Consider the following 27,780-nt stretch of genomic DNA (forward strand, 5'->3'; position numbering starts at 1 on the left):
CAAATGTGAGGGATTTGGCCTTCAAATATTCTTCTTGTTTTTACTGCTGCCATCAAAAGGGTGAGAAGTTCTCGAGTAGGTCCACCTGTGTCCAAAGCCTCTTCCACCAAGCCAACATCAGAGAGTTTCCTGATCATGGCACAGTCGGGGCTGCATGCAGACCATCTGAAGCCTCTGCAGGCTCCATCCCAGACATCAGCTGTGTTCATGCTGACTCTGCTGCAGGAAGTTTGGTTCATCTTCAGAGACAGATTTGAGATGATCTGCAGCGTCAGTCCATCAGCTTCATCACTGGAGATTCAAGGAAAGATTGAAACCTTTTCCTCTTTGTGCTTTCAAGCTTTTTGTTGGTATTCATTTGGAAGTTGTGTTTTATTTGTTGTCTTTTTCTACTTTTTAAAGTCATTTTCAGAAAGCAAACATGAATCTTCAGAATAATCCTCAGTAAACAGACTTTTCAGAATCCTTCTGCATGAATGTGTTTATGATCAGAGCAACAGCTGCAGAGGATGGTTAGACATTTATGTTCCTGTCAAAGGTGGATCAGGAACAGCAGGAACACTAATATATATATATATATATATATATATATTATTGTACTCTGAGATATCAAATCTGCTGCCTTCCTCTGGAAAGTCCTCTCCCTCAGCTCTGAAGAACTGCTGTCAGTGATGACAGGAGTATAAATGTTGGTATGTGTACTGTGGAAGTAAAAGTACAAACACTAGATAACTGCAGTAAATTGTCTGGCTCAGTTTTGGCTCTGCGGTATTTGAGGCTGACAGAAATGTTATGATCAGAGTTATTACATAGAGAAGCTCACTCATTCAAAATAGTGTCTCTGACCATATTATTTCTATAGTGCATTGAAAATAGAAATGAAAGGCTGTGATGGAACATTATGACTAACTTGTAGAAATAAGCTGAAGTATGATCTGCTGAGGTGGATGCTTTTTGGGCTCCATTCTGAACCTGCAGCATAAAGAAACTCACTGCAATAACAAACTGCACATGTAACGGTCCATTTACCTCTGAAATGAAATGCAGCATTATTATCTACAAGAATATGATATAGTTGCACAGTGGACGGCTGGGCTGGTGAAGGTGACCTCTAAAATACAAAGAGTTGAAATGATTAAGAAGATCAGAAAGTTACACAGCAGGAAACATTGAAGTGTCCATCAAATCCAAACTTTAAAGAATGAAATCATTAGACATTTCTATCCCTGACACTGAGGCCACATCAATGAGTCAGAAAGCAGCTAACTTACTGATGTCTGGGCTCTGCTCTTCTACTTTCTGGGCTTCTCCAAAGCTGTCAGATAGAATCATGAAACCTTCAACTCATCGTCTGTCACCACTCTAATTCTTACCGCTCTGTATTCCTTTAAAACCTTATTATTGTTCTATCAGGAATTGAATGCAGTGTGTCTGAATGGAGAGCACAAACATCTTGCACTAATAAATCCCTGAAAGTGACCCACAGCACCACTGTGTCAGAGAGAGGTGACATCATGGGTGGCACCCCAACAATACCTTCATCATCCTCCTCATCTTCTGCATCACCTTCATCTCTGGGACCTTACAGAATATTTGATGATCACAGTTACAGTTCAGTGCTGTTCATCACGCTGGCTGCAAACTTTAACTTTGGTTCCAAACTAAAGCACTGATCACAGAAAGAAAGAAATGAGACAATAGAGACAGTAAAAGAGAGAACTCCAATGGTGCCAGTTCTATTTAATGCTCACTTTGTGACATGAAGCCCTCAGGGTGCAGACAAACAGTGTCCTTCTTTGCTGAGCTTTTCCAGCAGCCTCTTTGGAGAGCTGAACTGTAAAAGGTGTGTCAGGAGTATTTTTCCCTGAGAGCCATCAGGGCACAGCAGGACGTTTTCTCCAGCTTCCACATCTTGGTTGGAATCTTTCACTTTTTTAACGGCAGCACCCAAAAGTTTCTCAGACCACCGACTTGCCCCAACATTTAATGGTAGTGTTTTCCTTCTTTGGGCCTCAGGCCCGTCTTGGTTTAGTTCATAGATCACATATCAGAAAAAAATGGTGGTCACATGTTAGAAAACTGTTTGATTGTGTCAGAAAACAGCCTCACTTTCCAACATTTAGATTATTACCTTCACTGTTTGATTTCTTTTTGCATTTTCAGAACATCCTTCTTTCTGCCTCTTTTCCTTCACGGTACTCAAAGAACTGACTTTCCTGGAAAGGCAGGGAAGTGGAGGAGAGACCATAAAGATCCTTTATTGGTCTATTTTGGCTCATGATCCAAAGGCAAACATGATAACTGAAAACCATATGAACATCCTTTACATAAAACAACTCTGCTTCATTAAAGTCAGAGCTTGTTTCAGACATTTATCTGTCACAGCAGATGCCCATAATTCCCCAACTAGAAACAGATTATTTCATGTTTCATTTCATTATAGTTTAATACAAAGTGTAAACACTAACGAGCTGATCAATTCTCGCCCTCATCATTTTATTAGCTTACAGAACGAGTTCAAGTTCAAATAACAGGGAGATTAAAAATATACCTGTGCAGTGTTCAGGGTCTGCAGCTGTAGCTGCAGCTGCTGTTTTCTTACACTGCAGTGCATTTGGCCTCTCAGGGCCACCGTAGAAATCAGTATTTAGACACTGCTGAAGTTCTCCCACCTGCAAAGATGGAGAGGTCTGCAGTCTTTATCATAGGTACACTTCATCTGTGACAGACAGAATGGAACAAAGAAAATCCCTTTGTAGCATTTTAAATCATTAATGTGCATTTGATTGCATGAACTAAGTCTAAAGTGGACCTCTGAGTTGATGTATTCTTTTCCAAATCATCTTCAGTGAAGGTGCTGAGAGTGAAACTCCATCTCCTGGCTGGGCTCTCCCTCTGAGGACCTGCAGCCGCTGTTTGTCAGTGTTGCTGTGCTGGATTGATGCTTTGGATGGTGGTGTGTCGATGTGCCGAGGGCAGGCTTGTAGTTGTCGGGGTTGCTGAGAAGGGAATGCAATAAAATGAGCATCATCATGAAAATGGTATTGATTTGAAGACATTGAGGAAAAAAGGGTTTAATTTTGCTTTTGCTCAGAGATTTGGATTTTCTCCTTCCACGGCTGAGACCTCAGTGTAGTATATGGTGATTAAAGTCTTTGGGACCTTCACCAGTTAATGTAGTAAGTCGCTGAGGTCAGGTTAAGAGCACTGAAACTGCCTGCATGAGCACCATGGAGCTCCATCAGGGAGATGTTTCTGTCCATACTGTCTCATGTGGTCTGTTTGAAAAGCATTTAGAAACATTGTGCAGAGGCAGGTGTGTGGTCACATGTTACAAAGGAAAGGTGAGCCTCCCTTCTTGGTGTTTCTACCTCCAAGTCCATCTCTGTAAAAATGTGCTGTATGTGCTTGTTTTGATGAGGCTTCCTGTGGCATCAATACAGAAAACGTCCTCTTTGCAGCGTGTGAGGAACATCTATGATTTTATTAGACCAGAGCATCACTCCCTCTGACCTCACCTGTCCTTTGGTTGCTATCATCTCCAGCCTTATTGCTTCATGTTGTCTTTGCTCTTTTCATTCCTTTATGTTCCCATCACTGCTGCTGACGGGCCTCATCTCTACAACCACATTCTATCACAGCTTCTTGCAGCTGTCTCTGGTTTCACATACAACCATCTTGGTGATGGTTTTACAGGAACTCACCTTTACACCTCTTTTTTCTCAGCCTGATTCTCTTTCCTGTAAAGGACATGTATGCTTCATGAGTGCCTTCATTTTCCATAAGTACCTCAGCTTTTGCTGTGCAGTCACTAAATAAACTGCAGGCTGAGAGTTTGTGCAGAGGTGAATTCCTCTGAGCTCCCTGAACTTTGACTGTGTGCAGCAGGGATTCACTGTCTAAATGCCTCTGAATATGATGTTTGTCCATCACAGTCATTCTTGTTCTGTGTTTTCTAACATGATCCAGGCACTGTGAGGGGAAAAAGGATGGAGGAGACTCTTTATGAAACATTAATCTTCCATCATAACTATCATTCCCACTGTCATCTTCAGTTCTCTTTAAATCAGTTTTTTTGGACCTGCAGAAGAAAAACTGTGATAATTAGATTTCTTTGTAAAGTAAGAAGATCCATTTTACTGCATACTTTGTGTTTAAACATTTGTCCTGATCCAGCCTTCATTTCTTTATGTTTTGCTTCCATGGAGCCAGACTTTCTTTCATTTTTATTGAACTTTCTTTCATTTTTATTTCACTTTCTTTCATTTTTAAAGCAATAATTTTCTGGACTTTCTGCAGTTTGTTGTTCTTTGGCTGCTTTTTCACTCTTTCAGTCTCCTCCTTGTACCTGACCATTTTCAGAGGAAGTGTTTGTTTAATAAGCAGCCTCATACTGACCTATGAACCATTAAGTTCTGGGATCTGTTTGGGAATATCCTGATAAGATAGGATTCATTTACTGAACTGTTGAGACCAAAATCATATTTTGGTTTCCACAAACAGTAACAGCCATGTTTTACAGTCAAGTGAGCAGAAAGTGAAAGGAAGTGAAGGAAGACCTCAGAGAAGATGGATGCAGTGAAGGAGGCCATGCAGAGGGTTGGTGTGACAGAGCAGGATGTGGTATATAGATGAGCAGTCATTTGCTCATAACAGACTTAGTATAATAGTATCATCTGAGAATTTAATGACCTGGTTTCTGATCTGGTTCCCTCTGCATTCATCTGTGTACAAGGTGAAAAGGAGAGAACTCAGCGCTCCTCTGTGCTGCAATATTTGATTGATATTGTATTATTCACTTTGACTTGTTGTGATCTACAGTATTTTTTAAAAGAGATAAAAGCCATTTAATAATTAGAGGATTCATTTCTAACTTTAAGAGCTTCTGAACCAGCAGATGTGGACGAACAGTCTCAAATGCAGAACTAAAATCAGTAAATAAGATTTGTGCATAAACTTTGGGATCTTCTGTTTGTTGATCAATGAGTGACACTTACCACAGCATCCACAGTACTGTGCCCCTCTCTATATGCAAACTGAAGAGGGTCCAATCCTGGAGATATCTCTGGTTTGATCATATTCACTATAATACTTTTGGTATTGGAATAATTATAGATTTTTCCCACAGCTCTGGAACTGTGTGACTCTGCGAGGACTTTTGGAAAGTTGGTAACCAGGCGTCAGCTAATTCATCTGCACAGCATTCCAACAGAGAAGCGGACAGGTTATCAGGACCCAGAGATTTCTGTTCAGAAACATTTCTAAAGACTGACGGCACCTGCTTCAGGTCACTTTTTACACCATCAGCATCACATCCAACCTGATCTAGAACTTCAGCCATTGCAGCAGTAAATAGGTTCTGCGCATCAAATCTTAAAAAGAAGTTGACAGCTGGTTTACCAAAAGAAGCCGTCTCATGCCATGATATGAGCTGTAAGAATCCTCAACATAGCGCTGAGTTATGACGTCCCTTCTTACCTCAAGTAAGCCTCTGTATAAAACCAGCTCACATGGTATCAAGCCAGGCTGGAATGACTATTTAGCAGAGTTTCATGGAGGGGCCAGAAGGGCTCTTAAAGCATGGGTTCATTTGGGTAAACATAGACATGCCCCTTTGTTTGAGTATAAAAAAACAGGCAAATGCAAATTTTAAATATGCTTTAAGATTTATAAAGAGAAACAAAAACACTATGAGGTCTGACTCTTGCAAGAAAGTTAAAAAATAATGTCTAGCACTAGAAATTAAGAAAATAAATAATTGCAAAACATCACTTCCAACTACTATTGAAAGAAATTACTCAGTTACGGCAGGAGCACTACACTGAGCTGTTTAATTGTGTCAAATTAAAAATTTTCTTTCTTTTCGCATATGCATCAGTCTTTCTTCCGACATCCCCGACATCAACTGATGTCGGGGATGTCGGTGATGTTGGACGTCACAACATTCTCATACATAGTGCATAACTCAGCGCTATGTTGAGGATTCTTACAGCTCATATCATGGCATGAGACGGCTTCTTTTGGTAAACCTGCTGTCAAAAAGAGACAAAAAGTAAAGAAAAAACACCCTAAATATGTTTAGAACTACTAGGGCTGGGGAATATGGACCAAAATAATATCTCAAATTTTTTTTTTTTTTATCTGAATGGTGATATAATAAATATATCTTGATATATTTTTTTCTTCCCAAAGGTATAAACAAAAAGGTACTTCTGAGTCAAAGCTACATGTTCCAAATGTCACACAGACACTTTTATTAACATTCAGCTGTAGATGTACATGAGGAATTGCTGAAAAATAAACCACTGGCATATTTAAATAATAATGCTCCTCAAATAAATTAATGCTTTTTTCCTTCATAAGAAAAGACTCACAGCTGTGCTATTTAAAAGTAAACAGCAAAGATCCAGAACAGCTAAAGGCTGACTGATTCTTTACAAAGCCAGTCTGCAGTGAAGCAGACTTCACCACAGAGCTTCCTCCTGTAAGAGAACAAACATGGAAACAAACTGAATGACCAAACTTCATCCTTCAGTCAGCAGGATCTCAGCCAGCTCAGTAAATCCATAGACATATACACTGATGTATCACAGCAACGGGGCCCACCCACTCAATGTGGCGTCGTATCCACTAGGCTAGTGACAATGCCCCCCAAATTTTGACATACACCTACTGGAGGTAGAACTAAACCCAACCATGTTTTTCCTCATCTCTGATGTCTTCCCTATACGAAATGGATTCTTGGCCAAAAATATTTTACTGCCAAGATGGTTAAATTGATAGATATTGTTATATACCCAAAACTAAAAAAGAACTCAAGTACAGCCTGTCCGCATGGGGGGTTAACCCACAAAAACTGATGTAGATTAATAACATAAGGCCTGAGAGCTTTCAGAATAGACATGTATGTAGTCAGGACTTTGCTTTACCCACTAGAAAAAACTGGATGGGAATATCTTAAAGTATGGTAGATAGAGACCTTGGAATACATACCTAAAATAGGCAAACATGGAAAAACTATATCTATGCAAAATGTTTTCATTTACTTTGTAATTGCTTTGCCAAGGTTTGTCATAGAAACACATATGATGGCTTGTTGGAAAGATGAGGTTGTGCTGAATCCATCAATACATATGTACATATGGCCTGCATAATCAGGGTGTTAAGTCACTTAATGTATGAAGTGCCCCAGCTGAAAAGTATTGACAAAATTGAGTCTCCAGTCCCAAGTTTTATTATGCCGCATGTATTGTCATATAACACAGTAGGCTTGTTGAATTAATGTGCTTATTTTCTAAATCCAGCAATACCAAATATGTAAAGATACTATGCATAGTCATTTAAAAATATGTGATCTGTCCCAAATGAAAGAATATACTGCATTTCATTGCAATATAGTAGACTGTACTAGTAAAATCACCAGAGATGAGAGAGTAGGACAGGAAACCACAAGAGATTATAACAGTTTGGCCTTGATGGGCCTTTTTAATAAAACTATAACTTAACTACACACAGTATAAATCAGGAGCAGAACTCCATGCATGTCAAGCCCAGTGCATTTGCTGATCTCACTGCAATTGCCGTCCTTACAGTAAGGACAGGGATTTTCACGGGGTCTCTGCTTTAACAGGCTATTAATTCAGACGGTATAGGTTGTTGGTTAGACTGTAATTGAGCTAGAACATTATCGATAGCATCAAAAACATCAAATGTATCATGACTGGGTGTCTGATTTTGAGGGGGTTCAATAGGGTTATCTGATGTATTATCAACACGGGTAGAGTTGGGGTCCGATAGTTGTAACCAGAGTTCACAGCATCAATAACAGGAGTCAAAGAGATGATTTCAGGATTGGATTGACTAGCGTTCTCTCTATTTTCACCCTCTAACAAGGCTAAAGCTGCATTTAAATCTCTAAAATAATCATTATTAGACATTTTATTGTTAAATAAAATCCAGTAAAAAAAAAAAACAACAAAAACTTATTTTATTAAGGTCAATACCTCTGACATAACTGTAAATGTTTTATTAAGGTTAATAATTCTAACACAGGTTTAATTTTTTACAAAAGAACCCTAGTGTATAGGCGCCTGCATCTCCTCTCTGTCATGTCCTGGGCCGTTGGCCCAGCGTTTTGTGTTAATTTATTTCCTGAGTTTGTCCTCCCTGTATGTTTGTCATGTTCCCAGTGTTGTGACTTGTCTGCGTGTTCCTTGGTTTATCACTTCCTGTTTTATTTTTCCAATGTGATTTCCTTGTGCTTTGTGTTTAGCTTTGCTTCCCCTGTGTAATTAGTTTCATTTGCCTCACCTGTTGTTCCCTGCTGTTTCCTCTTGCCCTGATTACCCATTGTGTATTTAAGCCCTCAGTTTTCATTTGTTCTCTGTCGCGTCGTTGATGTTTTGTGCCCGCATGTTCCTGTGTTCCCTGTGCCTGCCCTTCGTCTCCCTGTGCCTCCCTTCCAAGGTTTTTGTATTTGTGTTTCCCCGTTGAAATAAATCCCCTTTTTAGTTATGTTTGCTTCTGGAGTCCTTCATGTGAGTCCTTCCTCGTCCGTTTCCTCCCCGGCCATGACAGAACGACGCGACCATTACAAAACCCCCTCCGGCTCCAATTTTTTCGACGGCACTCGTCTAGCGCTGGGGGGCCCGGCGTCTTTGAACAGTCCCCGTCATCGTCACTCACCTGCCTCCCCTTTCGCTGATCCCTCCCTTCCTCGGCAGCCGCGGAGGAGAGGGAGTTCCCGGCAGCAACGGCGGAAGGCACCCCGAGACCCGAGCGGTATAACGCCGCGGACCGCTTCACCACTTCACACCCAATCCTCCGTTTCCGTGAGTAACACTGGCTTCAACGCTACTATGCCTGCGGACAATTATTCCCGTCACCCCCCTGCCTTTCCCCTCCCTGAGGTGGCAAAGCAGACCATTATCTGTTGGGTGGATTCACTGGTTATGGACCTTCTGGCTGACCCATGTGAGCAGGAACAGCAACAGCTCACGGCCCAGCTGCAAGGGCTAGTCGATGATTACCCTTGGTTATTTGGCTCTCTGCATGGGTTAGTGCAGGATTTCTTAACCTCCACCCTTCACCTACAGCAGTCCCCAGTGTCAGCTCATTCTCAGTCCTCAGTGTCAGCGCATTCTCAGTGCCCGGTGTCAGCTGTGTCTCAGTCTCCCCAGTCAGCTGTGCCTCAGGCTGCTTCCACGCAGTCAGCTCCTCTCCCTAGCTCGCAGTCGGTCTCCTCGCAGTCGGTCTCCTCGCAGTCGGTCTCCTCGCAGTCGGTCTCCTCGCAGTCGGTCTCCTCGCAGTCGGTCTCCTCGCAGTCAGTCTCCTCGCAGTCAGCTCTAACGCCCTTAGCTCCTGCTCTCTCTAGCTCGCAGTCTGCTCTTTCTGTCTCCCGGCCTGCTTCCACGCGGCCAGTTTTGACGTACTCAGGCCCCTCTAGCCTTCAGTCGGTTTCCCTAATGTCTGTTCACCCTAGCACTCTGTCAGTTCCTCCAGTGTCAGTTCCTCCAGTGTCAGCTCCTCCTCAGTTGCAGTGTTCCCAGTCAGCTGTAGCTCCAGCTCCTCCTCAGTTGCAGTGTTCCCAGTCAGCTGTAGCTCCAGCTCCTCCTCAGTCGCAGTGTTCCCATTCAGCTGTAGCTCCAGCTCCTCCTCAGTCGCAGTGTTCCCAGTCAGCTGTAGCTCCAGCTCCTCCTCAGTCGCAGTGTTCCCAGTCAGCTGTAGCTCCAGCTCCTCCTCAGTCGCAGTGTTCCCAGTCAGCTGTAGCTCCAGCTCCTCCTCAGTTGCAGTGTTCCCAGTCAGCTGTAGCTCCAGCTCCTCCTCAGTTGCAGTGTTCCCAGTCAGCTGTAGCTCCAGCTCCTCCTCAGTCGCAGTGTTCCCAGTCAGCTGTAGCTCCAGCTCCTCCTCAGTTGCAGTCTCAGACCCCTCAGTTAGCTCCAGCTCCCTCTGCTCACCCTGCTCCCGCTCCCTTGGCTCCAGCTCCCCCTGCACCCGTACCTGTTCCGCGGGTGGGGGCAGCCACGGACGGGCTGACCTCTGCACCCGTTCCTGTTCCGCGGGTGGGGGCAACCAGGTCCAAGCCTTCGCATCGGTTTTCTGTGTTAGCTGCAGCAGCAGGGTCTCAGTCAGCTCTAGCTCCAGTCGCTCTCCCTCGCCTTCAGTCAGCTCCAGTAACTCTTCCTCGGTCCCCAGTGTCAGCTGTTTCAGTGCCCTCTCAGTCAGTTCCCTCAGCCCCTGTCTTAGTTCCTTCGGTTTTGGTCCCAGTTCCCTCAGCTCCTGCTCCTTCTGTAGTGTCAGCTCCCTCTCAGGCCCCAGTGTCAGCTAGCTCTCGGTCTGTTTCCACGCAGCCGGATCTCCCTAGCTCTCGGTCTGTTTCCACGCAGCCGGATCTCCCTAGCTCTCGGTCTGTTTCCACGCAGCCGGATCTCCCTAGCTCTCGGTCTGTTTCCACGCAGCCGGATCTCCCTAGCTCTCGGTCTGTTTCCACGCAGCCGGATCTCCCTAGCTCTCGGTCTGTTTCCACGCAGCCGGATCTCCCTAGCTCTCGGTCTGTTTCCACGCAGCCGGATCTCCCTAGCTCTCGGTCTGTTTCCACGCAGCCGGATCTCCCTAGCGCTCGGTCTGTTTCCACGCAGCCGGATCTCCCTAGCGCTCGGTCTGTTTCCACGCAGCCGGATCTCCCTAGCTCTCGGTCTGTTTCCACGCAGCCGGATCTCCCTAGCTCTCGGTCTGCTTCCACGCAGCCGGATCTCCCTAGCTCTCGGTCTGCTTCCACGCAGCCAGATCTCCCTAGCTCTCGGTCTGCTTCCACGCAGCCAGATCTCCCTAGCTCTCGGTCTGCTTCCACGCAGTCTGCTCTCTCTCGCTCGCGGTCTGTTTCCACGCAGCCAGATCTCCCTAGCTCGCAGTCTGTTTCCACGCAGCCAGATCTCCCTAGCTCACAGCCCGCTCTCTCTGGCTCCCGGCCTGCTTCCACGCAGCCAGTCGTCTCCCGGCCTGCTTCCACGCAGCCAGTCGTCTCCCGGCCTGCTTCCACGCAGCCAGTCGTCTCCCGGCCTGCTTCCACGCAGCCAGTCGTCTCCCGGCCTGCTTCCACGCAGCCAGTCGTCTCCCGGCCTGCTTCCACGCAGCCAGTCGTCTCCCGGCCTGCTTCCACGCAGCCAGTCGTCTCCCGGCCTGCTTCCACGCAGCCAGTCGTCTCCCGGCCTGCTTCCACGCAGCCAGTCGTCTCCCGGCCTGCTTCCACGCAGTCCCCTGCACCTCGGCTATTCCCCGAGCAGCCCCTGCTGCTCAATAAAGCAGCAGTGTGCCCTGTTCCGCGGTCCCAGCCTACGCATCCGGTGCCTCACTATGTAGGCCCCGTTCAGCCCATGGGCTCAGCTCACTCCGAGCCGATGGGGGTCTCCGCTCACTCCGAGCCGATGGGGGTCTCCGCTCACTCCGAGCCGATGGGGGTCTCCGCTCACTCCGAGCGCTCCGCGCCAGAGGGCCCCGCTCAGTCCGAGCCGATGGGGGTCTCCGCTCAGTCCGAGCGCTCCGCGCCAGAGGGTCCCGCTCAGTCCGAGCCGATGGGGGTCTCCGCTCAGTCCGAGCGCTCCGCGCCAGAGGGTCCCGCTCAGTCTGAGCCGATGGGGGTCTCCGCTCAGTCCGAGCCAGGGGGTCCCGCTCAGTCCGAGCGCTCCGCGCCAGAGGGTCCCGCTCAGTCCGAGCGCTCCGCGCCAGAGGGTCCCGCTCAGTCCGAGCCGATGGGGGTCTCCGCTCAGTCCGAGCGCTCCGCGCCAGAGGGTCCCGCTCAGTCCGAGCCGATGGGGGTCTCCGCTCAGTCCGAGCGCTCCGCGCCAGAGGGTCCCGCTCAGTCCGAGCACTCCGCGCACGAGGGTCCCGCTCAGTCCGAGCCGATGGGGGTCTCCGCTCAGTCCGAGCGCTCCGAGCCAGAGGGTCCCGCTCAGTCCGAGCCGGTGGGGGTCTCTGCTCAGTCCGAGCGCTCCACGTCACCCGAGGGTTCCCCACCAGAGCCCGGGGTCGCCCTTCTCCGCCGCCGCATGCCCCGCGGTCGGCCTCCAGTGTCTGCTCCCCGTCGCCGCCGCCGCATGCCCCGCGGTCGGCCTCCAGTGACCCCTCCTCGTCGCCGCCGCCGCTGGGAGCGCGGTCGGCCTCCAGTGACCCCTCCTCGTCGCCGCCGCCGCTGGGAGCACGGTCGGCCTCCAGTGACCCCTCCTCGTCGCCGCCGCCGCTGGGAGCACGGTCGGCCTCCAGTGTCTTCTCCTCGTCTCCGCCGCCGCCGCTGGAAGCACGGTCAGCCTCCGGTGCCTGCTCCCCGTCGCCGCCGCCGCTGGGAGCGCGGTCGGCCTCCAGTGACTCCTCCTCGTCGTCGCCGCCGCCGCTGGGAGCGCGGTCGGCCTCCAGTGACTCCTCCTCGTCGTCGCCGCCGCCGCTGGGAGCGCGGTCGGCCTCCAGTGACTCCCCCTCGTCGTCGCCGCCGCCGCTGGGAGCGCGGTCGGCCTCCAGTGACTCCCCCTCGTCCTCGTCGCCGCCGCCGCTGGGAGCGCGGTCGGCCTCCAGTGACTCCCCCTCGTCCTCGTCGCCGCCGCCGCTGGGAGCGCGGTCGGCCTCCAGTGACTCCCCCTCGTCCTCGTCGCCGCCGCCGCTGGGAGCGCGGTCGGCCTCCAGTGACTCCCCCTCGTCCTCGTCGCCGCCGCCGCTGGGAGCGCGGTCGGCCTCCAGTGATTCCCTCTCGTCCTCGTCGCCGCCGCCGCTGGGAGCGCGGTCGGCCTCCAGTGATTCCTTCTCGTCCTCGTCGCCGCCGCCGCTGGGAGCGCGGTCGGCCTCCCTCGTTGGGATTTTGCTTTGTGGCCCCTTGGCCTCTGCGGCCTCCTGAACTGTGTGTTTTTTGTTTTTGGATTTCCCACTGACTCCCCTGAACTGTGGACTGTTTTTTCCCCTGCTGTTTTTTGTTTTGTCATAGCTCCTGGACTGTTCCTTGTTTCGGCCCCCTGTTTTGGACATTGGAGCTCTCCGGCCTTGTGCCGTCGCTTTTTGTTTCATCCGGTTGTTTTTTTTTTTTTTTTTGCTTCTCGTCCCCGTGTTTTGTTCTTGTTTGGACTGTGTTGCCTCTGCTCTGCCTCATTTTGATGCCCCCTGTTGGACTGTCTCCGGCCTTGTGCCGTCGCCTTTTGTTCTGGTCCTGTGTTTTTGTTTTCTTCCTGTCCGGGTTTGATTTGTTTTGTTCACGCCCTGTGATTTCTGTTTTGCTCCCTGTCTTTGTTTTTGTTTCGGGCCCTCCCTCCTGGTCCCCCGCCTCCCGCCCGTGTGTGGTTTTGTTTCTGGTTTTGGCCGTCGGGGGCCGGCCGTTGAGGGGGGGGGTACTGTCATGTCCTGGGCCGTTGGCCCAGCGTTTTGTGTTAATTTATTCCTGAGTTTGTCCTCCCTGTATGTTTGTCATGTTCCCAGTGTTGTGACTTGTCTGCGTGTTCCTTGGTTTATCACTTCCTGTTTTATTTTTCCAATGTGATTTCCTTGTGCTTTGTGTTTAGCTTTGCTTCCCCTGGGTAATTAGTTTCATTTGCCTCACCTGTTGTTCCCTGCTGTTTCCTCTTGCCCTGATTACCCATTGTGTATTTAAGCCCTCAGTTTTCATTTGTTCTCTGTCGCGTCGTTGATGTTTTGTGCCCGCATGTTCCTGTGTTCCCTGTGCCTGCCCTTCGTCTCCCTGTGCCTCCCTTCCAAGGTTTTTGTATTTGTGTTTCCCCGTTGAAATAAATCCCCTTTTTAGTTATGTTTGCTTCTGGAGTCCTTCATGTGAGTCCTTCCTCGTCCGTTTCCTCCCGGCCATGACACTCTCATTTCTCCGCCTCCTTCTACGTATTGTATGTGAACTCCAAAAACACCTTTACCTCCTGAAAGACAGATTTTTAAAAATTAATAAAACAAACATAGTTAACGTACTCACCTATCTTTAATACTTATGTGACAGTATTGGGGCAGGGTTGTCACTTCTGTCAACTGTGAGATGTTTTCCTATTGAGGTTGCACCACGGAGATTCTATCTTTGGCTTTCCACTAGCTTGCTGCCCTTAGAAGGTGAGCCCAGTCCTGTTACTGAGGGGACAAAGGTCTTTGAATGTGAAGATAGAGGTCTAACTCAAATATGTCTGAAATGGTTTAAAAAGTTTCTTATTTTTAAAGCATTTTGTTTTTTTTGTCTGAAAAACAAAAATACCAAAAAAAACCCCAAAACAAACACCCCCCCCCCCCCCCCCCCCCCAAAACATACCAATATCCGCCTCCTCAATCAATCCAGCATCTGAAGAAAAAAACAGGTTCTATGACCCTCTTATTCATCAAGACATGAAAAAAAAAACAAAAAAAAACATACCGACATCTGTATCTGAAATGGAGCCTATGAGCATCTCATCTAACACAAAAGTGAAAAAAGAAAAAAAAAAAATTTTAGAAAAGTATTTTTTAAATGACCTACAACCTAAAAACAGAGTTTGATATACCTGTATAAACCATGTCTTTACAAAAATCCTAGCGACCGTCCAAGAGTCACATTTAGAGGAACAAACTAACAACATATTTACACTGAGGCTCTTTATAGGTCTGTGTGTTTCACAGTTAGCTTTTACACCCAAATGGCAGATTTTATCATTCTTCTTTCTAAGGCAGGTCTGTGATCTATAATAACCTATGTATTTTTTTTCAGTTATGAGGCTGGAACTAAACATACAAAGGGGAAATAAACGTAACTTACCTTAACTAAAGTTGCCAATCACTTGTTTTACACGGTTGCCAGAACAAACAGACTCAAGAACAGTTTCTTCACCAGAGCAATCACCACCCTGAACTCACACACTCACCCACCGTAACTGTGCAACACCCACATCTCTGTGCAATATTAGATTATTCATACTGAACAATATCTATCACTCCTATATTGTGTAATATTCATTCACCAAGTGCAATATTCATCATCTTCATTATTATATGTATACACTTATTTACTTTTCTTACAATGTACAGATGCACCAATGTATGTATATATTTCTATACATTCTATTTTTTGTATATTTTATACATTGTTTATTTTCTGTATATTTCTTGATTATACTAGATTATAATATTTTTATTTTTATTTTAGAGAGTTTGATTTTCTGTTACATGGCACTGAACAGGAGTGGCCCTCCAATCTCATTGTACATCCTGTATAATGACAATAAAGGCATTCTATTCTATTCTATTCTATTTAGTAGGTTCAGCTGTTTTTTCATAAAGCTCTGATGTGCTCTGATGTGCTCACGGTAAAGGAAGAGGGTGGGGTGGGGGGTGGGGTACTTATCTTACAAAAACAGATGTGTCCAACAAGCTAAAGAAGTCCAGTGACCGTTATTTTTTTCTGCATCTTACTAAAGCAAACAGAGGTGGTACTGCGAAAAGAGAGGCCCTGAATGGGGGGCATAGGTGGGGCCCCGAGGGCTTAATTATTGTTTTTCTTTTTGAATACTGTAATAAACTGTAATACACAGAGGGTGGGTGGGATCTCAAAGAGGCTCAACATAGGGAGGAGGAGGAGGGAGGGGGTTTTTAGTGCTTATTTCTGATAACAGATCATTGGTAATAGAAAACAGAAACTTTTTTTAAAAGAGGATTTCATTTATTTTACTTTTTAATTTAATTTTTAGTTTAGTTTCACTTACTTTGTAATTTTATTTTTAAATTTTATATTTTATTTTTTAATTTTCTATTTTATTTTTTAATTTACAATTTTATTATTTTATTTACAATTTTATTTTTTTATTTACAATTTTATGGAAAAGGGGTGTGGGGTTCTTATCTTACAAAAACAGATGTGTCCAGCAAGCTAATAAGGTCTGGTGACTGTTATTTTTTCTGTATCTTACCTAAAGTACTGTGAAAAGAGAGGCCCTGAATAGGGGGCATAGGTGGGGCCCACGAAGTCTAAATTATTGTTTTTCTTTTTTTTAAATACTGTAATAATCTGTAATACACAGAGGGGTGGAGGAGGAGGGGTAGGGGGAGTTTTAGCGTCTATTTTCTGTTACAGGTCAGTGGAACTGGAAAACAGAAACTTTTTTTAAAAAACTGATGATTTCACTAATTAACTTTTATTTTACATTTTAAAAATGTAATTTTTAGTTTACTTTTTAAATTTTATTTTTTAATTTACAATTTTATTTTTAATTTACAATTTCATTTGCTTTCATTTTTTTTAGTTTTTTCATTTACTTTTATTTTTTCATTTGTATTTTTTACATTTTAGTTTTTACATTTTATTTTTAACTTTCAATTTTATTTTTTCATTTTCAATTTTATTTTTTAATTTACAATTTTATTTTCTTTCATTTCCTTTCATTTTTTTGTAGTTTTTCACTTATCACTTATTTCACTTTTCATTTACTTTTATTTTTTGCTTATATTTTTCATTTGCTTTTCTTCTTTTTATTTATTTTATTTGCTTTTATTTTCAATTTTATTTTTTAATTTATAATTTAATTTTTTAATTTTTCTTTTTCTCAGAGGAATTAAACACAAAACCCTGACTGAGGCTAATCTGATGTTTAGCAGAGAAGGAGGAGCAGGAGGAGAGAGAGGCGGGGGGAGAGAGGAAGGGAGGAGGGGCGAAAGTTCAGGCTTACTGACCTTTCTGTCTGACCTATTTCTGATCACATTCACGGTGGCACTCAGAGGTCTCAGTAGGCTCACTAACGGTGTCCTGGTGCTGTCTTCTTTGTGAAAATCGGGTAAAACGAATCTTGATTTCATAAATTTTTTTAGAAGGAATTAAACATATACAAATAAAATTAAGCAAAGATTTCCAGTGTGGTCCACAGCAAAATGTTTCGGTCATAGTTGAATGAAAAATGAAAAGAAAAAAACAAACTATACAAGCTGTAATGTCTCACAAAAATGAAATGACAAGTTTTTATGTTTACAAAATAAAAAGAAAATGCCCAATTAAAATAAATAAATATATACATATATATATCCATCCATCCATTCTCTTCCGCTTATCCGGGGCCGGGTCGCGGGGGCAGGAGCCTAAGCAGAGAAGCCCAGGCTTCCCTCTCCCCAGCCACCTCCTCCAGCTCATCCGGAGGGACCCCAAGGCATTCCCAGGCCAGCCAAGAGATATAATCCCTCCAGCGTTTCCTGGGTCTACCCCGGGGCCTCTTCCCGGTGGGACATGCCCAGAACACCTCACCTAAGAGGCGGCCAGGAGGCATCCTAATCAGATGCCCGAGCCACCTCAACTGGCTCCTTTCAATGTGGAGGAGCAGCGGCTCTACTCTGAGACCCTCCCGGATGGCCGCACTCCTCACCTTATCTCTAAGGGAGAGGCCAGCCACCCTTCGAAGGAAACTCATTTCTGCCACTTGTATTTGCGATCTTATTCTTTCGGTCACTACCCAAAGCTCGTGACCATAGGTGAGGGTAGGAACGTAGATCGACCGGTAAATCGAGAGCTTTGCTTTTACACTAAGCTCCCTCTTCACCACGACGGACCGGTGCAGCGTCCGCATCACTGCAGAAGCAGCCCCGATCCGTCTGTCGATCTCCCGTTCCCTTCTCCCATCACTCGTGAACAAGACCCCGAGATACTTGAACTCCTCCACTTGAGGCAGGAACTCGTTCCTGAGCCGGAGATGGCACTCCACCCTTTTCTGGCTGAGGACCATGGCCTCAGACTTAGAGGTGCTGATTCTCATGCCGGCTGCTTCACACTCGGCTGCAAACCGTTCCACTGCGAGCTGGAGGCCCCCCCGTGATGAAGCCAACAGAACCGCATCATCTGCAAAAAGCAGAGATGAGACTCTGAGGCCACCAAGGAAGAAGCCTTCCACCACCTGGCTACACCTAGAAATTCTGTCCATAAAAATTATGAACAGAATCGGTGACAAAGGGCAGCCCTGACGGAGTCCAACACCCACAGGAAACGAATCTGACTTATTACCGGCTATACGGACCAGGCTCTCACTGCGGTTGTACAAGGACTGAATGGCCCGAAACAACGAGCCAGACACCCCATACTCCCGCAGGACCTCCCGCAGGACACCCCGAGGGACACGTCGAATGCCTTCTCCAAGTCCACAAAGCACATGTAGACTGGTTGGGCAAACTCCCACGCACACTCGAATACCCTTGAGAGTATATATATATATATATATATATATATATATATATATATATATACTCTCACCCACCTCCCCTATAGTGACACATAAGCACCAACCCTGACATTCATTTCCATATACCCCTTATACAATATTATCTATTTTTATAATCTACATTCAATTAAAAATATCACGTCATCTATATGAAAATTGCTTATCTTATCTATGCTATAGATCTTTATCTATTACTGATAAGATCTTGACATGCATTTGACAGAAGGTGGTACCTTATACCTCCTCACAGTCACTCTGGTTTGCTCTTGATGCTCTGGGTACAAGGTGGGACCTAAACCAGTGGAACTGGCATCAGTCTGCAGTGTGTGCTCTTTGGGGGTCTCATAGTTGGACCTGTGCTTAATTTCATCAGCACCAAAGCAGCTGAAACTGATGAAGACCCCTCTGATACTTACTGAGCACATCAGTATCAGACCTTTAACTGGCTCGATGCTCTGACTGCAGAGTGAGCAGTTTGAGGAGTGTATAAAGGGTTAAAGTAGAGCTGGTTATGTATCTGTAGCTGTGACCCTGCTCACTGGGACAGCACAGAAACTAAATGTAATGCAGCCATGCTGTAAATCTCTGAAAGGATGAGTTTAGCTGACCTGAGGTCATTTTTTAGAAAAGACTGAATCCAAATGGGTTCTGTTTCTTTTTAGAAACAAGATTTGTTTCTCAAAAAATGCCAGAAAACAACTTTTCTGCCACTTTTAGGAGTTTTCTAGACTACGAGGATATTGTGTATATGAAGGCCTCAGCCAGTCCTCTGTTGGATGATGTCTATCATGGAGCTTTATCACAGGTAGCAAAGCACCTTACTCACCATTGCACCCTGTATTCTTTAGTTAAATGGCCCTCTCTACATACTCGTAGACTGTTACACTGGAATACCTTCATTTACAAATCCATCCTCCAGCTGGTTCCCTCATACTTCTTACCACAGTCTTCACTCTCAGGACTTTATTACATTCAGTGTCCCATCAGTGAGCACTGAGCTTGAAAAAAAAGCATCCTCCTTCTCTGCCCCCTGCACCTGGAGCTCCAGCAGGACCTGAAGCTCTCCAGTCTGGTTACACTTGGAGAGTTCAATATGTCTGTAGGCACTTGTGTTTGTTATCAGTAATAACTGGTTTGTTGATAATTGTATGTTATGGATTTTTAGAAGTGTTAAGTAGATTGTATTATTACTGTTTTTATGTCATTTTCTTGATGCATGTAACAGGTCTCTCTTTTAAATGAGACAATAAGGCTCAAGAGACATTCCTGTATAAATAAAGGATTACTAATAAAAGTAATAATTAAAAAAGGCCTAAAAATATCCTGAATAACCTTGGACATGAGTTTGCTACAGGACCTGTTCCCACGCTCGGTGTGAAACTCTCTGCTTTGGCTCCTATTTTCCAGAAACAGACTGAAAAACGTTGGTAACTCAGTCCACTGATTGAAGGGCCGACACCCTGATGTGAGCACACTTTGGAGGGTGGAGCGTTCTCATTGGGCCCTCCTAATGAAAACATTAAAAACAACTATTAATGAGGCCCTCACAGGTGGACCTAACTGTACATTTATCATTACACTCTGTACACAAAGTTTAAATCAGCTGCTGCTACAAAGTGAAGCTTCAGCTGTTTAAACACTCATTTATGAAAGTTCACAAAGACTTTATGAAAGTTTTCATCTTAAAATGAAAGCAAATAAAACCAGTTTCACAGCTGAAGGCAGGCTGAACCCTGAACCCTGCAGTGGCCTCAAATACACGATATGGTGAAGCAACGCTGACAAGAGGAAGTCTAACGAAGCTCCGCCCCTGACTCCACTAAACTGACACAAACCAGGAAACAGGCTGTGGTTGTTCTCGGTGCAGAGACACACAGACCATCAGACTGAGCTCAGACCAAAGCAGCAGCTTCCTCTGAGTGAGTCCAGCTACAGGAGAGAAAAGTGGAAACTCCAACACTGCTGCTTCAAGCTGCTGACGCTCCACACACTGAAGGTGAGTCTGAGCAACAACACGACTCACAGGAAGTTTCAGTGAAGGTAGCAGAGGAGGGAGGGGAGCAGGACTGACTGTACTTCCTGTTTGCAGCTTCACTCACAGACTCAATGGCTTCCAGATCAGAGGAGGATCTCTGCTGTCCAGTCTGTCAGGAGGTCTTCAGAGATCCTGTTCTTCTGTCATGTAGCCACAGCTTCTGTAAAGACTGTCTGAGGAGATGGTGGAGACAGAGGACGACACACGAGTGTCCAGTTTGTAAGGAAATATCAGTGTATGATCCACCTTTAAACCGGGCTTTGAAGAACCTGTGTGAGTCTTTCTTACAGCAGAGAGATCAGAGAGCTTCAGAGGATCTCTGCAGTCTGCACTCTGAGAAACTCAAACTCTTCTGTCTGGACCATCAGCAGCCAGTGTGTGTCGTCTGCAGAGACTCAGAAAAACACAGCGAGCACAGATTCAGACCCATCGATGAAGCTGCACGACAACACAAGAAGGAGCTTCAGGAAACTCTGGAGCCCTTAAAGAAGAAGTTAAAGGTTTGTGAAGAAGTTCAAGTGGAGTTTGATCAAACAGCAGAACACATTAAGGTCCAGGCCCGACACACAGAGAGGCAGATTAAGGAGCAGTTTAAGAAGCTTCACCAGTTTCTAGCAGAGGAAGAGGAGGCCAGGCTGGCTGCACTGAGGGAGGAAGAGGAGCAGAAGAGTGGGATGATGAAGGAGAAGATGGAGGCTCTGAGCAGAGAGATAGCAGCTCTTTCACACACAGTCAGAGCCACAGAGGAGGAGCTGAGAGCTGAAGACGTCTCATTCCTGCACAGCTACAAGGCTGCAGTGGAAAGAGTCCAGCGCTGCCCCCTGCTGGATGATCCACAGCTGCCCTCAGGAGCTCTGATAGACCAGGCCAAACACCTGGGCAACCTGACCTTCAACATCTGGAACACCATGAAGGACATGGTCTCCTACACTCCTCTGATCCTGGACCCAAACACTGCTCATCCAGGACTCATCCTGTCTGAAGATCTGACCAGTGTGAGACGAGGAGGAGGAGAGAGGAAGAAGCTTCCTGATAATCCAGAGAGGATTGATGATTATTCCTCTGTCCTGGGCTCTGAGGGCTTTAACTCAGGGACTCACAGCTGGGATGTTGAGGTTGGAGACAGTACATGGTGGAGACTGGGTGTGTTAGCAGAGTCTGTGCAGAGGAAGGGAGACAAACAGTCTGGATTATGGAGAATATGGTTCTATAAAGATAAATATTCAGCAGACTCTCCATCATCTCCTCAAACTGTTCTGTCAGTGCAGAAGAAGCTCCAGAGGATCCGAGTGAATCTGGACTGGAACAGAGGAAAGCTGTCGTTCTCTGATCCTGATACTAACACACACATACACACCTTCACACACACTTTCACTGACAGGATGTTTCCACTCATTGGCACTCTGGAAGGTGAAGTTAAGGTGTTGCCACTGAAGGTGAGGGTGCAGCAGATGAGCTGAGGATGATGATGTTTCAGTGAATTGAAGCTGTTAAACTGCAGCTGTCCTCCTGCTGCCTCGTTCTTCCAAAGCTCTTTGTTTCTCTTTTAGTTTCACTCTTTCTTTCTCTTCCTGCTCTCCACCTTTTCACATGGAAATCATTTCACTGTTTCTCACTGAATGACTCCCCAAACTAGATCTGAGCTTCTACCAAGTTTACAATCATTCCAAGTGATTCCTGTTTGTGTTTGATGTGAATGGAGATGATTTAGTTTGCTGGGATCTGGACTGACAGCAGCAGTTTGTTGTTGTGCTTCTCAAACTAAAGTCAAACCAATCAAATAGAATCTAATATGTTTGATTGTGTTGGTGTGCAGAGAGAAAACCACAAACTAAATGTGTCATCATCCAGAAAGTTGTGGAGCTGTAACTGCTGATGTGGATGGATGTGATTGGTTATTGTAATGTTGTTTCCTGGTTACAGTGTGGTCTGTGATCTGTTGATGATGATGATGATGATGGTGTGACAGTGAAACAATAAAGTTTGTGAAGTCTTGTTGGAGCTCTAACGTCTCTGAGCTCATCTGTCCTTCATGTTTGTTCAGAGCAAACATCAAAATACTTTGACGGGTAAAAAATGAGGCTGATGCAGAAAGTTCTTCTGAATGATTCAAACCAAAGAGCAGAGTCACATTTGAAGCCTTCCTGCTTCCTGTTGTTCCATCAGTGCTGATGCAGACACGGACAAACAGGAAGCTGCTGCTGCGACTCATCAACTTTAAGCTCGTGTGTTTGTGAGGCTGCAAAGACGGATCATCTTCTTTATTAGAAACAACACAAACAGCTGCAAGCAACTCTGAAGATGGAGCTCATGATCCTCTGGAGGAGGGGCGCTATGGCAGGCTGTTTTAACATAAAATCTGATTCACCTCACTTATATTCCAGATATCTGAAATGGATTTATGACTAGACGTATTAGTAAATTGAGATATCTCTAATTACATTCTGACTAGTCGAAATGACGTCAGATTTACCATTCATTTGTACGGCGGCTTCAATTCAAGATATCTTCAATGAATTTCTGACTATCTGAAACTCACATTTCAGATATCTACAATTAAATTATGACTAGTTATAAAGTTAATTCAAGATATCTTGTTTTTTATTCTGACTAGTCATAATTCTAATTAAAGATATCTTAAATGACACCACATTTCAAGATATCTTAAATGTATTTTTAGATAGGCGATAAATAGTTTTGACTAGTGCAAATTAAATTCTAGATATCTTGAAAGCAAATAATGACTAGGCAAAACTAAATTAGAGATATCTAGAACTGTAATTTTGACTAGTCAAAAAGCCTTTTAAGATATCTCTAAATGTATTACAGATATCTCAAATTAGACGGATTTTCTATTTAAGATATCTTAAATTAAAATTCTGACTAGTCAGAATGACGTTTGAGATATCTTGAATTTTGGCTGAATGTTTATGAGGCAGTTTGTTAAAACGGCCATAAAATCAGAGATTCTGTGCAGATTTCTGAAGCAGTCTTTAAGTACACGATTCTCGCTCTCCGCATATCCCATACTGAAGAGTTCTTTCTATGTTGTTGCATTTTATTACAATTTTGTCTATAACCAGCGCCATTGCAGGCACCTGAAATTCTACACAGGCAATTATTTGGACAGCTCAGTACAGCACAAGGGGGCCTTCACGCAATCGTTAAATTCAGATATCTAAAAGGTAATTTCGACTGGTCATAATTACGTTTTAGATATCTTAAATTGTAATTACGGATGTGTGACCCGTCAAATGACGAATCCGGTGATGTAATTTGAGATATCTTGAAAGAAATTTTGACTCGTCAAAATGTAATTGAAGATATCTTGAATTATTATAATTACTAGTCAGAATGTAATTGTGGATATCTTAAATTACCATTCTGGATAGTCAAAATGCAGTTTTAGATATCTGAAATGTAATTACGGATAGTCAGACAAACAGATTTTATGTTAAAACGGCCTGCCATAGGGCGGGGCTTCTACCTGTCTGCACCTGAGGCTCATTTTCAGAGTCGTACAGTAAAACCTTTGAGCTGTGTGTGTCTGTGTGTGTGTTACTGCTGCTGTGAGTACAACAAGTAAGTGTCAGCATGGAAACTAAAGAGCTTCTAATGGTGAGAACACACCTGCAGCACACTGTGTGCTCATGAGCAGCACTCACCTGGAGAGAGGACAGGTACACACACACCTCACTGCTGCTTTGAGTGAGTAGATCTTAATGCAGCAGGAGCACACACACACACACACACACACACACACACACACACACACACACACACACACACACACCTATACGGGTCTATATGGTATAGATGGACGATTTCTCCAAACAGGCCCGGTGGTGGTTTAGATGGACTACCATTTCCCGAGGTCCTAGAGCTCTGGGAGTAAGGTTACCACACTCTAAAAAATCTGAAAAAAATTTAGGTCACTTTAGGTTTCCAATACACTCTACAGAACTCTACAGAACTTGATACACAGCCCCCTAACACATTTGTGGTTTATATGGACAAAAAATTATGTGGTTTATAGGGACCAAAAAAACACTATGAAGACTTTAAAGGGACAATGACGTCACGTTTTAATTACCTTCTAATCAACATAAATACACAAGCCTGACAACAACAAGCATTAGTGGAACAGTCATTTTATTATGATTAATTTGAGTCATAATTGCATTTTAATGCCATAATATCAGCCCAGCATTGTAGCCTGTATTATTAATGAACAAATAAAAATGTAAAAAAGAAACTGAACAGTGTCTTTGATATATATTTTGTTTCTGCAACAGCCTCTTTGCAGATACTCGTCAGTTTCACAGAGTCCCTTATATTTTGTAGTGTTCTTTGTGCTAGTGGGGCCTTCTACCAGCTAAAAGTGACTGCATTCACTTTTGGTGGCTAGGTTTCCTTTGCATACTTGATCCTTGAAATGTTGGATTACTGCTGCAACCTCAGCTTTTGTCCACACTTTCTCTTTCACACTTCTGGAACCATTTTTTGACCAACTTCTCTCCCTGGAAAATATGCAGAGGAGAAGAAATTAGTGTACAAACAGAAGCCAGTTTGAGCCATCAAAATATGTTCAAGTAGTGCCACACCTGACAAGATGTTGCTATTTACTGTGATAAAAAGAGTTCAGTTCTTGATATTTCATTTTAGGATTACAATTAATTGCTCACTTAACGTGACTTCATCAACTAGACATATCTTTATTTGAGATTATCCTCCAGTGTCCTCCATGAAGTCATAAGCCTTTACAATAGAAATTATGTGACTTTACATCACCTTAGATAAACATTTGACACAACTGTGCACTGGCAGAAGTCGCTCTGAATACAAGCACAGAAGACAGTGGTGGTGCTGGCAGTCAGAGGGACAGTGAGATATTAGACCTCCCAAAGTGTTGGGGTGACACTTCTGTAGAGGCAAAACTTTGTTTGTTCTCTTTTCTTTTTATCCTTGTTGCCATTTGTCAATGAATTCACTGGCTTCCAGTGCACATCAGTTTATAAATGAAACCATTTAAACAATTTAGTAGCCTCCACATTTATGTCCATATAACCATATGGTACTTCAGAAGTTACATGTTTTGTTATTGTCCTTTTGCATGTTCACATATATAGGCCACATATGAGCTCTAAAAGTATCACTCAACACTTTTCAGCCTTGCTTCACAACACTCCTCCCAGATCTGAGGCAGCCCAACTTTGGTAAACAGCCAATTAATAATTTTAGTAATTTAACTGATGCTTCAAACTTTAACTGTAATACAGTATAATATGAATGTACTCCCCCAAAGACAGGATTCTCTGGTAACAGTGACAAACAGCATAAATCATATGATTAGGTTGAGTAGATTAGATTCAACTTTATTATCATTGTACACAAGTATACAATGAAATGCCAGGCTGTATGCATTTTTGTTTGTTATGAAAATGCATGCCTTGTATCATTTCCTTACCTTCAGTGCGAGGGGCAAGGGGTAAGGTGTCTTATCTCTAGTACCTACTTGGTGCGGCTCAACTTGGCACAGTTTGCATTTGTTTCCATTAGGTCCTGGTACCAGGTACTTTTTTAGTACTCACTAAGCCAGGGTTCCAAGCAATTAGGGGTGATCCAAAAATGTGACGTTGAAAAACAGCATGTTACCGAATGGCAAGGGAGTGTCGTCACTAGCTGAAAGCAACTACTTCACCAAAATCAACCATGCTATTTTTAAAACCTGACAGATGTCTTCAGCGTGATATGGATCTATGGCTTTCTGGACTCTCCTGTACTTTTCCAGAGTGTTACGTATTGCTGCCTGCAACCTTCTCTGGCTCTCTTCTTTTGCCCCGCATCTGGCAAAAATCCATAAACCGAGCAGGAGGTATATTATTGCCTCTATCTCATCCATTGTTGTGTTGGGTTTAAATTCCATTCAAATTACATCAAGAGACTACTGCCCACATTGCTATATCGACTCCACCCACCCTGAGGTGGTACTCAATTGTAATGGAAACAAAACAAGTCATGACCACTTGAAGTAATGTTGAGTCGAACCACTCTGAGTAGGTACTAGTGGAAAAGAGGCATTATTTACTGTGGATGTCACCAATGACCACCAAAAGTTCCTATTAAACACATCATTTGGCAAAAGTATTTAACAGGGAAAATTTATTTTATCTAGAGAAGCCAAGAGGTGAAGTAACTTACCAAAATCTCTCTCGTCATGGGCCTTCTCCATCATGGTAGATTTAGCATCCATAGGCTACACAGTTTCACATTTTGAGGTTGTGATTTCAGTCCTGCTTTCATTAGTTTTGCTTTCACTGACTTCACCTTCACTTAATGCAGTTTCATCTAGGAAATTAATACCAGGACATAAAAAAAACAAAATAAAAAGCAACTTTGCATTGGTAAAAACAAAACAAAACAGAGAAGCGACAATATAAGTGAAACAACTCCACTCAAAAAAGATTCATACTAGCTTGTAGTGTGGGTAACATTTGTGAGTTACATTTACTGTTCTGTATTTCACTCACTTTTTTTGTAAATGTAACACAGCATATGTCTTAGTTTAATAATTATACTTTATATTATATTATATTAATTATTTTAGAGGGATGAAATGTTTTATTTTGACCTCATCCACAGCAGTACAGATATGAACAAAATAGTTGGTACTCTTCTATTAAATAAATAAAAACCACAATGGTCACTGAAATAACTTGAAACTGACAAAGTAATAAAAATAACATTTACTGAAAATCTAATGAAATCCTAATGAAAACCCAACATTGCTTTTGAATTGTGGTTCAAATTATTATAAACAGAATTATTAAACAACAACAACAACAACCTAACAAAACTGGCCTGGACAAATGAATGCAGGTACCTTCAGAAAAGGCATTGACCATAGGGACGTTTTAAATCAAGGTGTGTCCTGCAAATAGCATCACAAATGTCTTTTCTAACTTGTAATCAGTCAGTCTGACTATTTAAAGGGTGAAAAGTAATCACAATGCTGTTTTCTGTCATGTGTGTATCACAATGAACATGGACCACAGAAAGCTAAGGGGAGAGCTGCCTCAGAAGATAAGACAATTGACAAACATGTTAAAGGTAGAGATGACCATCTCCAAGCAGCTAGACTACAGCCTGACTACAGCTGCACATATTATTCAGAGGTCTAAAGTCCATGGGACTGTAGTCAACCTCCGTGGATGTGGCAGCAAGAAGAAAATTAATGACAAACTGAAGAGACAGATAATAAGAAGGTAACCAAGATGCCCAGAGCAACTTCAAAAGAATACGTAAACTCCAAGATCAAAGGCCATCAATGTCAGGTCACACCATCAGTTGCAGTTTTAGCCAAAGATGATTTAATGTAATGACTTAATTGACACATCTTTGGTCAAGATGGCGGCGCGCACAGACGCAGCGGCTCATGGCTCTTCCTTTCGGTGCTCTTTTTTGTACTTCTTGTATTTCATATTTGTTAGTTTTGGTGCATTTGTCTCTGCAAACAACTGCTACACACGCCAGGATCTTGTGGACATTGGCTACCGG

General features: G+C 44.1%; 1 protein-coding gene and 1 long non-coding RNA gene across 2 annotated transcripts; one reads left to right on the forward strand and one right to left on the reverse strand.

The window, feature by feature from the left end:
• Positions 1-1,582: 1,582 nt before the first annotated feature.
• Positions 1,583-14,020, reverse strand: LOC115777231 (uncharacterized). The gene is made up of 4 exons (XR_004019604.1): positions 13,952-14,020; positions 2,552-2,999; positions 2,132-2,216; positions 1,583-2,022 (listed from the first exon to the last, which is right to left on the reverse strand). It is a non-coding gene; the product is annotated as an uncharacterized LOC115777231 (long non-coding RNA).
• A 6,009-nt stretch (positions 14,021-20,029) lies between these two features.
• LOC115777230 (nuclear factor 7, brain-like) lies at positions 20,030-22,214 on the forward strand. Its single transcript, XM_030725068.1, has 2 exons — positions 20,030-20,184; positions 20,278-22,214. The coding sequence occupies exon 2, from the start codon at positions 20,295-20,297 to the stop codon at positions 21,681-21,683; it is 1,389 nt and encodes a 462-aa protein (XP_030580928.1). The 5' UTR covers positions 20,030-20,184; positions 20,278-20,294; the 3' UTR covers positions 21,684-22,214.
• Positions 22,215-27,780: the final 5,566 nt, after the last annotated feature.

This window comes from Archocentrus centrarchus, unplaced genomic scaffold (genome assembly GCF_007364275.1).
Source record: "Archocentrus centrarchus isolate MPI-CPG fArcCen1 unplaced genomic scaffold, fArcCen1 scaffold_45_ctg1, whole genome shotgun sequence".
Classification (NCBI taxonomy): Eukaryota; Metazoa; Chordata; class Actinopteri; order Cichliformes; family Cichlidae; genus Archocentrus; species Archocentrus centrarchus.